This window comes from Hemiscyllium ocellatum, chromosome 2 (assembly GCF_020745735.1).
Source record: "Hemiscyllium ocellatum isolate sHemOce1 chromosome 2, sHemOce1.pat.X.cur, whole genome shotgun sequence".
Classification (NCBI taxonomy): Eukaryota; Metazoa; Chordata; class Chondrichthyes; order Orectolobiformes; family Hemiscylliidae; genus Hemiscyllium; species Hemiscyllium ocellatum.
The window spans coordinates 150,900,153-150,918,769 of NC_083402.1; the positions used below are offsets into that span (position 1 = coordinate 150,900,153).

At 41.5% G+C, this 18,617-nt stretch overlaps 1 protein-coding gene across 2 annotated transcripts in view; it reads left to right on the top strand.

The window, feature by feature from the left end:
* Positions 1–18,617, top strand: part of slc12a2 (solute carrier family 12 member 2) — a 219,469-nt gene that overhangs the window by 173,403 nt on the left and 27,449 nt on the right. For both annotated transcript variants that reach the window (XM_060841259.1, XM_060841268.1), the window contains exons 16-20: positions 5,196–5,307; positions 8,013–8,153; positions 9,959–10,065; positions 10,613–10,692; positions 13,541–13,684. In XM_060841259.1, the coding sequence (XP_060697242.1) occupies positions 5,196–5,307; positions 8,013–8,153; positions 9,959–10,065; positions 10,613–10,692; positions 13,541–13,684 (584 nt within the window). The remainder of the gene's footprint in view (positions 1–5,195; positions 5,308–8,012; positions 8,154–9,958; positions 10,066–10,612; positions 10,693–13,540; positions 13,685–18,617) is intronic.

An 18,617-nucleotide genomic window follows, 5' to 3' on the forward strand; every position in this document is an offset into this window, starting at 1 on the left:
GTACTGGGCACAGACCCACATCTAATATAGGGCAGTTGATTATTATAGTGAGTTACTTTGCTACTTCACATTGCATCAGAAATTATAATTGAGAAAGTTATACAAAAATATTAGCTTTAAGTCTACTGTTGTACATGACCAAGCTGCCTTTGTTTTGTTTTCTTAATTTGTACATGGAATTTGGGAATGGTCATCAGAAGTTAGTACTGAGTGTCACATTTAATTGTCTTGTGAACTAGTGATGGTGAGCCACTGGTACTGCATGTGGTAATATATAATACTGCTATATCGGCAATTCACTGACTTTGACCAAGGGATAATAGTTTCCGCTCAAGATGGTGCGTGACTTAGAGAGGAACTTAGTGGTGTTTTCATGTATCTGCTGCTCTTTCTCTTTTCTAGATGGTCGAGATCAGTGGTTTGGAGGGTGAGCTCAAAGGAACCTTGACATGTTGCTGCAATGGTCCATTTTGTGCACAGTACACACCACAACCACTGTGCGCTGATGGTTTAGGGAGGGAGTACATGCAAGGGACAAGAGTAAGCCATTTGGACTCATGGCCTGCTTAGTTATTCAATAAAATCATGACTGGTCTGATTGTGACTTCAAGTGTGCATTCCTACCAACCCCTGGCTTAACAAGAATTTATCCACCTCAACCTTGGAAGTATTCAAGGACCTTCCATACACTTTTCAGGAAAAATGTTTCAAAGGTTCACAACACAAAAGAAATTTAACACCTTGCAGTTTTAAATGGGTGGCACCTTATTTTTAAACAGTGACCCCTAGTTATTGATTCTCCCACAAGAAAATTACTTTGTACAACCTTGTCGAGATCCCTCAACTTCTTGCATGTTCCAATCACACTGTCACTTATCCATCCAAAATTTGGTGAATAAATCTGTCCAACATTTCTCATAAGAAAGCCACCCATCCCTTCTCTGAGCTCCTTCCTTGAAGAAGGTGACCAATCTTTTACACACTACTCTAGATGTGGTCTCACCATTGCCCTGTACAATAGAAGCACAATGTCTCTTCTTTTGTATTGAATTCTCCTCACAGTAAACAATGTGCTATTAACTTTCTTATTTACTTGCTGTCCTTGTATATTGGCATCATTTGATTGATGCACCAGGATGCCCAGTTCCCTTTGTACCTCTGAGCTCCGCAATCTCTCATCAGTTAGGTAACATTTCCACTCTTCCTGCCAAAATTATCAGTTTTATATTTTCCAATATTATGTTCCATTTCCTGGATCTTTGCCCACTCATTCAACCTATATCTGCTTTTCTAACTGCCTTATGTCATCTTCACAACTTAGTTTCCTCCATATCTTGGTATCATCGACAGATTTGGCATCTGTCCCATCTTCTTCAAGCCATTTATATAAACTGTAATGAGGTCCCAGCACTAATTTCCTGTACCACATTACTCATTACAACTTGCCAACTTGGAAAAAGGCCCGTTAATGTTCACTCTGCCTGTTAGCCTGCTAACCTATTCCTGTTGATATACTAACCATTACCATTTTGTTTCTACAATAACCTTTGTGCAGCACCTTATCAAATGCCATCCGGAAATCCGAATACAGTATATTCACTGGTTCCCTTCATAGCACGTTGTGTTACTACAAAATGGCTCCTATATATTGGTTAAATGTGGCATCCCTTTTATTTAAAGCCACGTTGGCTCTGCTTGATTTACCTTGAATATTTTGAATTGTAATCTCCTTCTAACACTTTCCCTTTGGTTGGATGTTAGGCTGATTGGCCTGTAGTTTCCTCTTTGTTCCCCCACTCTTTTTAAACATGGAGCTGCATTTGTTATATTCCAATCTAATGGATATTGCCCCAATCAAAGGATTTTATAAAATTCAAATCTATGGCATCGTCTATCTCATGAGCAACTGCTTTGAAAATAAGGTCCATCAAGACCCAGATACATATCAGTTTGTAGCTCCAGCAATTTACGGAGTATAATTTCTATGGTGATCCTAATTTTCTTGAGTTCCTTCCTCCCTTCCATTCTCTAATATAGAGCTGCTTCTGGGGTATAAGAACTATCATCATCTGTAATGAAAACTGATGTGAGTTGCACAGCATTTTATATGACTGGTCTAGTTCTCAGTTTTTAGTCAGTGGCAAATCTCAGGATATTGGTGTAGATTCAGCAAAAGTAATGTCAGTAAAGGATGATGATTGGATTCTGTCTTGTTGGAGCTGATCACCGTCAATCATTCCTGTAGCATGCATGTTACTTGCCACTTAAGAGTCTGAAACTGAATTTTGTTCTCATCCTCCAACCTGTATACGTGATTGCTTTAGTTGCTGAGGAGTTATTAATGATTCTGAAGATTACAATTAGCAGTGAGCACATTTTATATCTGACTAGATGAAAGATCATTTAAGGGAACAGCTGAAGATGAAGCGTTAGCATAAAGAACACCAGCAATTTTGTGTTGGAGGTGACTGACTTCCAATAATCATGACCATCTTGTTTTTGGTAAGCTTGGCTCTAGCTAGGGAAGAGTATGTTCGCAATTCTGTTTACTTCTGATTTTTGAAGGCCCCTTGATTTAATATGATCAGTCAAATGCTGCTATGACATAAAGGCTGGTACTCCTACCTTGCCTTGGTCTTTGGCTCTTTTGTTCATGTTTGGACTCAGGTTGCAATGAGATCTGGAGCTGAATGGTGCTTTTTAGAATCCAAGCTGAACATTAAAAAGTAGGTTATTGGTGAATTTTGTTGACTTTATTCTTGGGGTTATTCTGTATTTCTCGAAGATGGTGGTCATCGGCTTGGAAGGTACTGTCAAAGGAGTTTTTGAATTGCTGAAATGTACCTTGTAGATGGTATACACTGCTATTGAGTGTCAGTGATGGAGGGAGTGAAAATTGGAGGTCATGCTCTTTTGTCCCAGATGATGCCAAGTATCTTGAATGTAGGAGGTGCAATTGTATGTTCCATCATACTCCTGTCAATTTGGACAGGCCACGGGAGTTTGGAGGTGTATTCCATAGAATTCCCAGCTTCTGACCTGCTGTTGTAACAGCAGTGTTTATAGGTTAGTCAGTTCAGTTTCTCGTGATAGGTAAGCCACAAACTGAGAGAATGCTGTTGAATATTTGAGTGAGAAGGTGAAATTCTCTCATTGAGAATAGTCAATGCATATTATTAGTACTTGTTACTTGTTACTTTTCAGTCAAACCTGAATGTTGTTCAGATCTTGCTGCATGTGGGCAATATTCTGAGGAATCAAATGATATTGAACACTGATCATCATCAAATACATAAGTCAGTCTTCCATCCATTGACTCCGTCTAAACGTCTTGCTACCTCAGAACGGCAGCCAACATCAAAGACTCCTCCCACACCAGTTATGAGCTCCTTCCAACTTCTTCCTTAAGGTAGAAGATACAAAAGTTTAGACACGCGTACCAACAGATTCAAAAACAGCATCTTCCCTGCTGTTATTAGACTGCTGAATGGACTTCTCAAATATCAAATCTAATGATCTTGCTTTCTGTGCATCTTCCTTGCAGCTGTAACTTTGTATCTATCACTCAGCTCAATCACCCTGTGATCTTTTTGTATGGCATGATCTGCTAGCACTGCATGCAAAACAAGACTTTTCACTGTACCTGCGGACTTGTGACAATAATAAATCAAATCAAATGAAACACACTCCCGCATATGATGGATTGAGATACTAAAAGTAATGGCCTAGAACACTCTTTTGAGGATTTCCTGTAGAGATGTCCTGGAGCTGAAATGGTTAACATCCTACAATGACAACAGTCTTCCTTTGTGCTATGTCTGATTCTAACCAATATGGAGTTTTTACCCTTGATCCCAATGTCACACAGGATTTTCAAAATTTGACGGTATGCTTGGTCAAACGCTCTATTCCCCTCTGCTTCAGAATTTAGTTTTTTTTTAATGTTTCAACCAAACTGGTAATGGGGTCTGTGACTGAGTGCCAGCTGAGAACCTAAACCTCACATTGGCAAGCAGCTTACTGATGAGTAAGAGCTACTGAGAGTGCTGTTGGCAGCCGGTGCCATTATTTTTCAGTTTGAGAGTTCACTGAGGTTGTTGACTTGCTCACTGAGCTGGGAAGTTTGATCGCAGATATTTTGTCACCATTTGTGGTAACCTCATCAGTGTGTCTCAGGTGAAGCACTGGAGTTCTGTCTGACTTGCTGTATCGGTGCCTGGGTCTGCTGGGGTTGGTGGTGTAATTTCCGGTTTTGTTTCTTAGTGGTTGGTATGAGGTCCAACTCTACGTGTTTCTTAATGGAGTTCCTGGTTGAGTGCCAGGTTCCAGGAATTCACGTGGCGTGTCTGTGTTTGGCTCGCCCTAGGATGGGAACTTCACTGATGGGCCAATAATAATGTGAATTGGTTTTTCATGTTTTTTTGTGGGCACAATGTACCTGGGCAATTTTTAATTTCCAGAAAATGATGGACTCATTTAGCTAGATTAGATTATTAGATTAGATTACTTACAGTGTGGAAACAGGCCCTTCGGCCCAACAAGTCCACACCGACCCGCCGAAGCGAAACCCACCCATACCCCTATATTTGCCCCTTACCTAACACTACGGGCAATTTAGCATGGCCAATTCACCTGACCCGCACATTTTTGGACTGTGGGAGGAAACCCACGCAGACACGGGGAGAACATGCAAACTCCACACAGTCAGTCACCTGAGTCAGGAACTGAACCTGGGTCTCAGGCGCTGTGAGGCAGCAGTGCTAACCACTGTGCCACCGTGCTGCCCACTAGTTGGGCGTGTATGGAGAGCAAATGTTAATCTTCGAGGAGGATACTTCAACATGTTCCATGGATATAGTCATACAAACACTTAGACAGAGTCATAAGATATATTAGGGCAGGTCATGGAAGTATGCTTTTTCTTGGACGGGTGTATTGAAGGAGGAGGGATGGTATGGCTTTTTGGCCTTTGTAGCCAATGGACAATGCAGCCGAAAAGGCCAAAGTTGGTGAGAGTATGAAGATTCAGGAGCGTTCGCAAGGCTAGAGGCGGTCACCAATGTGGGAAAGGGTAGGTCCTCTATGCTTCGACCTATTGGATGAAATTTTACAAATCCAATCTATGTATTAATGTATCACAGGATTCACTGCACATGTCATCCCTCAATCACACACTCCATGTTTCTCTCCTGCAGGCCCCAATGCCTACTGATGACAGGTGCTCCACCGTCCCGTCCTGCCTTGCTTCATTTAGTTCATGCCTTCACCAAAAATGTTGGACTGGTGGTCTGCGGGCATGTTCACACGGTGAGTTCAGGAGGTCACCACCTGGTTTTGTTTACAATGAAAGCAGATTTTCAGATCTTAATGGTTTGTTGTCAGTGAGTGAATGCCAAGCCATACAGTGGTCATAAGCCTTTAATTTACATGTTGAAATTATTTTTGGCTCATCCTATGATTTGATCACAATGGTATTTGAGGTCACAGAGTGGTGTGGATAGAGAATTGGCTAATGGGCAGGAAACGGAAGGGAGATAAGGAGTTCTTTTGCAGGTTGGTGTGTGACCAGTGGAGTTCCACAGGGATCGGTGATAGGACCACAGCTGTGTACAATATATATTAGTGACTGGATATAAGTTTGCTTGCTGAGCTGAAAAATTTGTTTTCAGATGTTTTGTCACCATAACTAGATAACTAGTGAGCCTCCAGTGAAGCACTGGTGGTATGGCCCGGTTTTTATTTAGTGTTTAGGTTTCCTTGGGTTGGTGATGTCATTTCCTGTTCTTTTTCTCATATGTTAAATGGGATCCAAATCAATATGTTTGTTGATAAAGTTCCGGTTGGAATGCCATGCTTCTAGTAATTCTTGTGTGTTTTTCTGTTTGGCTTGTCCTGGGATGGATGCATTGTCCCAGTCAAAGTGATGTCCTCCTTCCTCATCCATATGTGAGGGTACTAATGAGAGAGGGTCATGTCTTTTTGTGGTTAGTTGATGTTCATGCATCCTTGAGGCTAGTTTTCTGCCTGTTTGTCCAATGTAGTGTTTGTTAGTTTTTGCAAAGTATTTTGTAAATGACATTAGTTTTGCTTGTTGTCTGTACAGGATCTTTCAAGTTCATTAGCTGATGTTTTAGTGTGATGGTTGATTTGTGGGCTACGATGATGCCAAGCGGTTTGAGTAGTCTGGTAGTCATTTCCATGATGTCTTTGATGTAGGGGAGAGTGGCTAGGGTTCCTGGGTGTGTTTTGTCTGCTTGTTGGGTTTGTTGCTGAGAAATTGGCGGATTGTGTTCATTGGGTGCCCATTCTTTTTGAATACACAGTATAGGTGATTTTCCTCTATGCAGCAGTCTGTGGTGGCTCATTGAAATAATGTTCTAATGCAACTTCGTTTGTGGACTTTGGAATGATTGCTTCAGCATTTGATCTGTATGTGTTGTTTTCCTATAGATGCTGATTTGAAGAATATTAGTGACTTGAAGGGAGAAAGTGACTGTACTGTTGTCAAATTTGCAGATGATGCAAAAATAGATGGAAAGGCAAAATGTGATATGGATACAAACATTTTATAGAAATATTGTAATAGGGTAAGTTGGCAAAAGGAGTTTAATGTGGGAAAGTGTGAAGTTTTGCATTTTGGAAGAGAGTATAAAGAACAAATTATTTAAATGGAGGAAACCTACAGAATACTGCAACACAAAGGGACTTGGGGTTACTTACAAAACAGAAAGCTAGCACATCTGCAGCAGATAATCAGGAAGCTGAATGATATCTTGGCCTTTTATTTCAAGGAGGTTGGAATAGAAGAGTAGGAAAGTCTTGCTGCAACTGTACAAGGTGCTAGGGAGACCACATCTGGAGTATTGTGGGCGGTTTGGTCCCCTTAATTAAGGTATTATTTTATTTCATTGGAGTTAGTTCATGAGGATGATCCCTGGTATGGAGGGATCGTCTTGAGCAAAGGCTAAAAAGGTTGGAACTCTACACATTGGAATTTAAGAATGAGGTGATCCCTTTGGAAACTTAGGATTCTTAAAACGCTTGAGAGGGTAAATCCTGAGAGGGTGCTTCCCCTCCATGGGAGAGTTCAGGAACAGAGGACATAGTCTCAGGATAAAGGAGCCTCTTTAAGACTGAGGGGAGGAGGAATTTCTTTTGAGGGCTGAGGGTCTTTGGAACTCCTTGCCACAGAGCTGTGGGGGCAGAGTGCTTCCTTATATCTAAGGCTGAGATGGATGGATTATTGATCAACAGGTGAATTGAGGGTTATGTGGGAAAGGCAGGAAAGTGAACATGAGGAATATAGGATCACCCATGATCTTATTGAATGACCAGAGCAGGCTTAAGGAGCAGAACAGCCTATTCCTGTTCCTTTATAGTGTTTAATTTCAGAATGCATCCAGTTTATGTTGGCATCATGGTGCTTTTTCCCCAGGTTTGTCAAGATTTCATTTTGTCTGCTTACAATTTGTATATAAATTGCCAGTTTCCTTCACAATATTCAAAGATTTCATCTACTGTCTGCCATTTAAATTTCTTCCTGTCCCATTCTGTGGCTTTGTCTAACTACTTATGCAAAAGTTTTAAACAAATTTGCATTTGTTTTCTAAACAGCTGCATTGTTTATAAAGCAAGAGACATTGGCATGTATAAGACTGGAGAATGCACCTTCCTGGCTGTAGAATTCAGAAACCCAATGCACGTTTCTGTTATCGCTAGAGTTAATGTTCTGGCCTAGTGTTTGTCCAGCCTCATCCTAGCATTGCTGATGGTCAACCCCATTGACTCCATGGGCTGTCCACTCCTTTTCCATTCTGCATGCATTTGGAACAATGGTTTCCTCATATCTGCGATCACTTCAAATTTGCTTGTTCATTTAAGGTTTTGATTAACTGACGCCAGCTCATTTTGTGACAAACTCATGGTTTCTAAGCTAATACTTAGAAATGTTCCCTTAATTTTTTAAAAAACTGTTTGCAGTTTAATGAAAGCAACATATTTGTTCCTGTTAGGGACCACGTCGACAAGCTTTAAAGGAAATTGCAACAGATCAGGCGAAATACCAACGGTGGTTAATAAAAAATAAAATGAAAGCCTTCTATGCGCCAGTATATGCAGAAGATTTGCGTGAGGGGACACAATTTTTGCTTCAGGTAAGAGATTTTTGTATATTAAGTGCTCTGTTTCTGGAAAGGTTTTTTTTGACCATGGGGTTTTATGTTCACTCACTCTTGGGTGAATACTTCTGGTGAATCAGGGAGGGAAATCCAAAACTGCTTGTTACTGGTTTCCCTCCAAACTGATGCTTTAATGTGGGTTATGAATTAGAGCATTTTAGGTAGTTGTTTTGTGAAAGACTCCATTCAGCTGCGATTTAAAGGTAAACTAAAAGCTAAACACCAAACAGAGAGCAACTGATTAAAGAAAAATTCAACTGAGCTTTTCACCTTCCAACATTTTTAAAATGTTGAACTTGCAGATATTGTGCAATTGTTGAATTTGTAAACGCACTTGCTTCACTTAACCTCGTGCAATATTTCTCCAAGGTCATTGGGCTCATGAGTTTTCTGGTCTCCATTTGTGGACCCATGGGTTTAAAAGGTGCAGTGTTAGTTTGGTATTTTCTTTTTTGAAGTGTGAATATTTCCAAAGTAAGATTGACCCTAGTTATTAGCTCCTTTTGCAACCTTCTGATGTCCCAAAAGCTTCCCAGCTAAGTGAGGTTTTTTTCCCCCTAGGGTAGTAACTGTTATAATTTCAGGGGCTGGTGGTAGTTACACTCCGCACTAATTTATTTTTAAACAAACTCTTTTGAAATTCCAGCAGCAGCTCCTCTTCCTCTCTACCACCCCACCCACAAAAAAGGAAAAAAATTGATTGACCTCTGAATGAAGAAAGGATGTGGTTTTAAAAGAAAGAAATTGAAAGTAGTTTTCCCAGGATGCTATAATTGGCACTTGCGAACTTATTCAAGAAGTGAATCAGCTGAGCCTGTGTAGCAGTCTTCATTGCCTAGAAGAAACCAAATAGCTGCCTTAAATATAGGATGTCAGACTTTTAAAACACCTAAAAGAACAACTTTACATTTTGAGTAATTTTCAAAGTAAACCCAGATGACTTATTTGGTGCAAAAAACTCCGTGTGGCTGGATGAATTGATAATACAATGAAATATTTAGGCAGACATTTTCACAAATTCAGTTCTCAAATTCAATAGGCATTTGAGAACTATATAGTTTCAAATAAACGAAACAATAAACATTTTCATGTTTTCCTCCTCTTCTCGATGCCTCTTTTTTCCTGCTCTTTCTTTCTCTCTTTTCTCTTTTTTTTCTCTCTTTTTTTCTTTCTTTCTCTCTCTCTCTCTCTCTCTCTCTCTCTCTCTCTCTCTCTCTCTTTTTTTTCTCTCTCTCTCGTTTTTTTTCTCTCTCTCTTTCTGCTCTCTCTCTCTCTTTGTCAAATGTCTCTTGAAATACTTTCCAATGTGGATGTAGGAGACCAGCTTCTGCTACTGATGCTGTTGAATCTGTTTGCAAGCCTGCTATCAGGCTCTGGGAAACTCGGGTAAAATTAGATCTGTAATGTCTGCTGAAGACTGAAACGAAGGCACTGGAACTAACAATAGACACTGGAAGATGCTGGAACATGTTCTTGGTTTGTAGAATCCCCACATTGAGGAAACAGGCCATTTGGCCCAGTAAGTCCACATTGACCCTCCGAAGGCACTCCATTCCAACCCTCCCACTCAGATTGAACCCCTTACCCTATCCAAGTAACTCTTCTATTCTGACTCCAGCAATGCAATAATATAGAATAACAATATTTAGATGATTTATTAGTTCTGCCTCAAGTGTGTGGTACACATGCCAACCTTACATATATACTACCACTCAATGCCCACATTCAGGGCAAACGCCTGAGGAACAAGTGACTTTTCTTTCTGTTTCTGGTCTTTCTAGGCTGTAGGACTTGGTCGAATGCGGCCCAACACACTGGTCTTTGGTTTTAAGAAAGACTGGCATCAAGCCCTTATGAAGGATGTGGATAATTACATCAACACTATTCAGTGAGTTAAGCTTACTAATTACCTTTCCATAGAGTAAACCACCACAGAAAACAAAAGCAGCCTTTTTCTTCCATTTGTTCCTTCTGGAACATTTGTCACGGTGCCTCTGATATTGTATTAAATTAAGAGCACTTTCAGTTCTCTTTGGTGCTAACATAACTGAAACTGTGATGAAACAATTTGTTTGCTTTCATTCCAAACAAAAGGTTAGAGAGACAGCCATTTTAGATTTTGCATTTTATGTTCATTGTGCAATAACTAAATGATAGGAGGAAGAGTTTTGACGGCCTTCACTCAAGTGTGAGAAAGTCCTGAATATTTTTCACCAGCTAAATGTTTTTTACCATTATCTTAAGTCAACACCAATTTGATATGTTAATTATGCATACTTATTGATTTAAGCTTTCCCTTTTATAATTATAATGTCTTTGCAGTATCAGTGTTAGTCTGCAGTAGTCCGTTCTTGTGAAATGTTAAACCTGATTTGGTATAAGAATTTAATTTCTAGTTCATGAACTGTTCATTGTCATACACATTTACTTTGCAGTGATGCATTTGACTGTCAATATGGAGTAGTCGTCATTAGACTAAAGGAAGGTTTTAATATTTCTCACCTTCAAGCACAAGGTGAGTAGTTGATCTGCAATTCTTTTTAGGCTTAAAAAGTCGCTACATTTAAGTTTATGCAGATGAACACCAGCATGCTATTGGAAATGCAGGTTCTTGTTTATTTTTCCCCTCGCTTTAGTCATAGTTTGTAATTATACTGATGCTGGTAATTGTTGATGCAGGGAATACTGTTCTATTGGAGACAGAATTTAAGGATGTGCTACATGTGGGGGCAAAAGCTGGAAGATGAGCATCTGTATTTGCATCATCCAGACCCCACTGCCTATCCAATGACAGAATCATTAATGCTACTGTTCAGGGTATGAGCGAGAAATGAAAAGTATTAAGTTACTCAGAGGGAAGCAAATATTTGCTCCATTTTTATGTCTGCCTCAGTATTGTCTAGCATGTAGTTTTGTATTGTGAATTCTTGCATTCTCTAGATCTTGTTAATGATATTAAAGTATTGTCAAAAAGGGAACTTATTTAAATTAGAGTAAACTAATTTTAACTTACTAGGGTAAAGGGCAATGTTTTAAAAACTGGCCATCCTATTTGCAGTTGATTTAGACACCAGAGTCAAATCACTTTTGATGTGTTAAATATTAATATCCAGGAAAAGTCAGCTTGTTTACATCTCAACCACATGACAGTCATTAGATCTGTTAAGAATATAAGACAGCAAAGAATAAGAGAGGGCCATTTGGTTAATTGTTGTGCACCATCATTCAGGAACATTTTATGGTTGATCATCCACCTCAACTCCATTTTTCCACACTCTCCATATATCCTTGATCGAGTTGAATACTAAGGGGACCAATGTGTGACCAGCGTTCCGTTGTGCAGAATCCTAATGGACCAAACCTCTTCCCAATATGCGTTCATTGTAGCATCATGTCCCCTAAGAGATGTGGAATTCTGAGGTGTATAAATATTATTTTGGGATTTTTTTCTCAAATTTAAAAATAAAATGAAAGGAGTCATATGTACTGTTCTGAAGTCTCTCTACCTGACAGCAAGCCTGGGTGATTTGATTGCTGGAGGTTAGAGGTCAGATTGTTGTACTGGGAAAGAAGTTCCATGATGCTTATACTTTAAAGAAGATGACAAATGCCTTTGTACTGAGAGCATCACAACTCTCTCTGGTCATTGAAGTAAATTGACAGTATAAAGTAGGTAAGTGTTTCCAACTGGTTACATGGCCCATCTAGTTTATGTTGCCATGGAGATGTGTATTGAGAGGTGAATGGTTCTACATATCACCATAAACACTCAGACTAGGTTACTTTGTCAGGATCTGGGAGAGGGAGTACAGCTGCCAGGAGGGGGGCTGTGGAGATGGTGAGAGGGAAAGATTTTAAAAAGGATCTGAGGGGCAACGTTTTCACACAGTAGGTGATGTATGGAATGAGTTGCCAGAGGAAGTAGAGGAGGTTGGTACCCAGGAGGAGAAAGTGAGGACTGCAGATGCTGGAGTACCAGAGTTGAAAAATGTGCTGGAAAAACACAGCAGGCCAGGCAGCATCCGAGGAGCAGGAGAATCAACATTTCAGGCATAAGCCCTTCCTCAGGAATAAGAGGAAGGGCTTATGCCCGAAACGTCGATTCTCCTGCTCCTTGGAGGTTGGTACCCATCCAAGTGCCTTTTAAATATTGTATTTGTATGTGAGTAGGAAGGGTTTAGAGGCATATGGGCCAAACCCTGGCAAATGGGACTAGATTAATTTAGGAAATCTGGTCGGCATGGACAGGTTGGACTGAATGGTCTGTTTCCATGCTGTACAGCTCTGATTGTATGCTGTAGTTTACTGAGCAGGAATGGGGATGAGAGCTTGTATATTAAGACTGAATTTATGTCCATTCAAGGTGGTAAGGTTCACCTTGTTTCTGCTAAAAGAAGGTTCTCAGCTGGGAGAGGTGGTGCAGGCTGTTTCTGTGAGAGACCGTTCAAAAGATTGAAAGTTCCCAGGAGCAGAAGTGGAGCTGCTTCAACAAAAGCACTACCTTGGATTAGCTGTGGGGTAAAATAAATAATGTACTAAAAGAGCAGCAGGAACATTTTATTTCTTCTTTGCACACAAATTGTACTTTCAACAAAATATTTAGACAATGGTGTTAGTCTTTTGTGACAGCAAAATTCTTAAACCTGAAAATTGTCTTGTTATATGTCTGGCTGTAAACTGGATGTTTTATTTTGTTTCTGGTTAGCTAAACCTAGTGAGTGAGTGACAATTAAAATGGATTTGTAAGGCTAGGTAAGAGATGGAGCGTCCCAAAATAAGAGTTTTTGTTTGTTCTGTGATTCCTAGTCATGAGCAAGTACAGCTAATTGCAGATGTGACCAGCCCATATGGAGTGTGGGAATTTAGCACTGTCTTTTGGTAGCTACCAGCATCTGATTTGTCAGTCAGATAACAGATTTTCTCAGGCATTTCTGGAAGAAATGTCCTGTTAATAAGTGAATGTAGACAAAGGTACAAATGAAATTCCAAATGACCAACCTGCATTTCTCCTTGGGCTCTTTAACCCTTTCTGCATTTGATACTGTTTTATTTGACCATCCTCTTCCACCGTCAATTAATTATGTACCTTTGGGACTGTCAGTGGTTTTGAGGTCTACGAGAGCCCTTAAAATGTCTGGCATTTGCTTCCCTTAGTCATTAAACATGTCTATCCACATGAGTGGGTCTATTCAAATAAAACATGATAGTCATCTTTTTTCTGACTTGCTTTTCACTCACTTAATTGAAGGTGTGACTTAGTGTGTGATATATGCATACTAATGGTTTCACAAATCCTTGTGGTGTTCAGTTAAGCATCCAGTCTTTTTTGAGATGGTTCATGTCTTTTCTGCTTTTGTGTACAGAAGAGCTATGCACTTCTCAGGAGAAATCTGCTCAACCCAAGGACATTGTAGTGAATCTGGAACATTCTGATGCGGATTCCTCGAAGCCATCTTCAAAATCAGTGAGTGAAACCAACAGCCCAGCTGCGTCACAAGACCAAAAAGGTAAGAATTCACAATTTTGATATGGGGTGAAAATAGTAAAATGTATTTTTAGAGTCTCAATAATTTACTCCTTTTAACAGCAAAACAACCTTTTTCTCCTTTTATATAGTTGGTCATCTACTGGTTTCAATGCCCTGATCGATGAGAATGCAAAGGAAAATTTGATCTCACATCTAGAGCAGTTTTGATATTTTTTTTGAGAGCGAGAGAGCAATTCTGCAACTTGTTTGTGCAGGACTGATGCCAAATAACATTTGAGTCTGTTTTACAGGATTGAGAAAAGTAAAAGGATGGTCTCATTGTTTAGGTTATTCCTTAAGAGAAGTTGCAAGTCTCAAATAATAACCAACCTGCTGTACGTTTCCAATGTTTGCAGCTGTCCCTACAAATGTAGCTGCTTAAAGATTCTGCTTTCTTAAGCAGTGAATGGCCCATTACTTGAACTCAATGTTAGTCCATGCATTCTGATGTGGGCTAAAAATAAAACAAGACAGCAGATGCTTGGAAATCTGAAACAAAAATAAAATGCTGGAGGAACTCAGCAGGTCTGGCAACATCTATGGAGAGAAACCAGACACCTTTTGAAGAAGAGTCACTAGACTCAATGTTAACTCTACTTTCTCACCACACAAACTGCCAGACCTGCCGAGTTTGCCCAACAATTTGTGTTTGCTTAAAATGTTAATTAGGTCAATTGGTTTGTCCACACTGCTGTTAAATGTACATTGGTTTGCTATTTTTTTTTTAAAAGGTTTTCCAAAGAAGATCCAAAAATGTGGGGGACTAAGAAGGTTCTGTTGCCTTTGTATGGTGCAGGCCAGGAATCAAGAATTTGTCCAAATTGGAGGAGTAGGTTTTAGGAGCTAACTGACTCCATAGCTACATAATGACTTGAATTGTACTCCAATTGCTCCCCCTGCCCCCCATTTGCTGGAAAAGCGCAGCAGGTCAGGCAGCATCCAAGGGGCAGGAGAATCGACGTTTTGGGCCAGAGCCCTTCATCAGGACTCAGTTGAGAGCTGTTGATTATGTACAACAAAATTCCACTTTTCAATCAATTTTACCATTTAAGAAAATAAATTGGACTTTCTTCGTATGGGGCAAATTATGGTAATGTGCATTGTTGAATTTATCAAAATCCCACTCTGACAAAACTTACACAGCCTACATTTTTGGTGTGACAGTGCTGTATAATCACTGTGTAGGGGTTTCTGTTCTTGCAACATACAGGTAGTTTTTACATTTGAAAACTAAGCATAACTGCTACATCCCTTGACGCTGCAACAGTTTTGTGAATTTTGTTCTACTAGTGAAACCAACAAAGCTGGATTTGTGGTTTTGTAAGAATGGCTTGATTTGTGGGTACAATGAAATATCCATTTCTGCATCACCAGGTAGAGCAAATACTTTGTATGAGCAGCAATTTAAATACTTGAATAACCTTTGACAATCTTGTCTAAACCACTGGCTAGTTTTAACTTTTTATTGACTGGCGAAATGCATTCCCACTTGGGGGGGGGGGGAGCATAAAGAAGCACCACGTGAATGTCTATTCATTGTTACCCATTTTCTACCTGTAATAGAAATTAAAATCGCTACCAGAGCTGTTAGATTCTACAAAACCTAGCTAATTAGAGAGACATTAACAAATTTCATGATAAGTGAACAGTGACTCCATGGGAACAGGAAGAAGGTCTGAAGTCCTCTGCTGTGAATGATATCATTGGAGGAAAAAGGTTTGTGATCTCTTCACCCATAACCTGAGATTTTACCAATAATCTTCATTCACGGTTCTTGGAGCTAAATGGATTAAAGGGTATTGGGGGGAGAGTAGGACTCTGGTATGGAATAGGGTAATCAGCCAGGATCTTACTGAATGGTGGAACAGGCATGAGGGGCTAAATGGCCAACTCCTCCTCTTTCTATGTTTTGAACATAATTTTATTACTTAATCAATTAAACAATGCTATGAAATATAATCGATTGCACAGAATTAAATGAAGTGGGAGCAAGCAGCTTCAACCCAAATATGACAAATGAATTTTATCCCGTTATGTGGTTTGATTTGATTTATTATTGTCACATGTACCAAGATACAGTAAAAAATAATGTATTGTGTACTAACCAGAGAGTTATACAGCACTGAAACTAACCCTTCAGGCCAACTTGTCCACAGACCTCAATGTGACCTAGTCCCATTTGCCAGCACTTGGCCCCTATCCCTCTAAAATCTATCTATTCATGTGCCCATCCAGATGCCTTTTTAAAATGTTATAATTGTATCAGCCTCCACTTCCTCTGGTGCCTCGTTACATACACACTTCACCCTCTACATTAAAAATTACCCCCGGGTCCTTTTTAAATCTTACCTCCTCACCTTAAACCTATGTTCTCTAGTTTTGGATTCCCCTATCCATGCCCCTCATGACTTATAAAAAGGTCACCCCTCAGTCTCCGACACTACAGGGAGAAAAGCCCCAGCCTATACAGCCGCCCCCTATAGCTCAAATGTTCCAGTCCTGACAACATCCTTGTAAATCTTTTCGGCCCCCTCAAGTTTAACAGCACCCTCCCTGTAGAAGGGCAGCCAGAATTGTATGTAATATTCCAAAAATCTCTCCAATATCCTGTATAACCGCAACATGACATCCCAACTCCTAACTGCGTTCTGACCAATGAAGGCAAGTGTGCTAAATGCAGCCTTCACCACCCTGTCTACCCCAACTCCTCCACTTTCAAGGAACTATACAGCTGTACTGCTAGATCCCTCTTTTTGGCAACACTCCCCATGGTCCTACCTTTTTAACTGTGTAAGGCCTGTCCTGATTTGTCTTCTAATGGTGCATGTCACAGCCACAAGGTGGTAGACACTAACACCTGTCTGATGTGATCGTTCAATAGAATTAGGTTGATAGCCACAGTGAGAAGTTTACAGTTGCTGCATAACTGCACCATCTTGGTGCAAAGATACCTAGATACCGATATTAAAGATCAAATGCTTAGGAAACAAAAAAAAATTATAAAACTAAAATGAATAGTCCACCATTATAGGTAACAGGAATGTATTAGAAAACGAGTGAAGTTAAAAAGCTCAGACTGAGTCTTTCTGACCCAGTCCATGCCAGTACCTAGGATCAAGGAAGACCTCCACCCCCCTCGCTGGTGCCTGTGTCAGACCCCTGACCCCCAGTGTAGGAGTCGCCCCACTCTCTGCACCATCCCTTCACCGCTGGGACCACTTTGCTGGCGCTGCTGAACCCATACTCGCCCCACAGCCAGGAGTCCCTGTCTCCACGGCCAAGGCCAGGCCACCGCTGGGCCACAAGGCCTGCTTTAGCTGCAGATGTCACCTTGCAGGTGTCGGCCGCCATTTTGAAGAGTCCGCTGCCAACTCCTCCACCCCCCGATCGCTGGAGGACCTTTGCTGCTGCTGGCACCGGCCCCAAATGCCAGGAGAATGGCCTCTCTGTCACCGGCCCCTGATCGCCGGGAGAGTGGTCTCTCTGTCACCGGTCCCTGATCGTCGGGAGAATGGTCTCTCTGTCACCGGTCCCTGATCGCCGGGTGAATGGTCTCTCTGTCACCGGTCCCTGATCGCCGGGTGAATGGTCTCTCTGTCACCGGTCTCTGATCGCCGGGAGAATGGTCTCTCTGTCACCGGTCCCTGATCGCCGGGAGAATGGTCTCTCTGTCACCGGTCCCTGATCGCCGGGAGAATGGTCTCTCTGTCACCGGTCCCTGATCGCCGGGAGAATGGTCTCTCTGTCACCGGTCCCTGATCGCCGGGTGAAGCTACATCCTTCACTCTGCATGCGGCCCAGTCTGACTGCCACACCCGGTGATGTCAACTAATTCAACACAGAAAAGAACAGAAAAGGCCAAAAGGAAATTAAGTGGAAGAAAAGAGCTGAAGTAAAAGTGATACAAAGACAGAAAGAAGATGTGTATTGGCCGGGGGAGGGGGGGGTGGGGAAGAGAGTGAGCGCAGGAAAGAGCCTGTTACTCTGCCACCATTTTACACCGGGATGATGGTGGTCTTCTGGCAGGTGGAGACCTCCCATGGGAGTAAGGAGAGGTTAAAGATGTCTGAGAATGCTCCCACCAGCTGGTGCTTGCAGGATCTGAGTGTTTGGCCAGGGACTCCATTCAGGACCAGTCCCTTTCTGTGGGTTCACCCTCGAAGGCCGATCTGCCCCCTGCGGCAGTGACTGTGGGTACAGGGACACGCGAGGCTGTTGGGGTAGGTGACATCATTTCACTGACCTCCTGTTCCATACAAACACAGAATGGATTGAGCTCATCAGGGAGGGATGCATTGTTGTCAGGGATTTCTACTCCACTTCACTTTGTGGCCAATTCTATTCTGTAGGCCTTGCCAGAATCGAGCTGTATTCGTGTGGTTAGACTGGGAGTCATTATTCTCAGCTACCCCCTTTTCCTCCCCCCCCACCCCCCACATCCCCAAGCCCACCCATTTATCTCTCAGCCCCCTTTGGCCGCCACCCGCTCCACATTCCTGATGAAGGGCTTATGTTCAAAACATTGACTCTCCTGCTCCTCAGATGCTGCCTGACCTGCTGTGCTTTTCCAGTGCCCCACACGTTTTGATTGAGGCTCTGGTTTAGTCTGGAATTGTCCAATGGTCTCCCTGATGACTTTGTGAAGGTCGTATCTTAAGTTTCTGTATAGGTCAGGGTCAACTAACCTCAACACTCCGATCTGGGAATCATTAGGGAGGGGATGTCCCGGTTCATCTATGGTTTCTCCATGGTGGGATTGATTTCTTTGGCGCCCAGTCCTTTCCAGACTTCATCAGTAAGTCTGTGACTGTAGTGGCATCGAGACTGGCAGCTTGAAAATGGACCAATCCACTGACTGCAAGCAGTCCCCATCGGAGCTAATCTGTCTGACCAACACTCTGACTCTCTGTCCA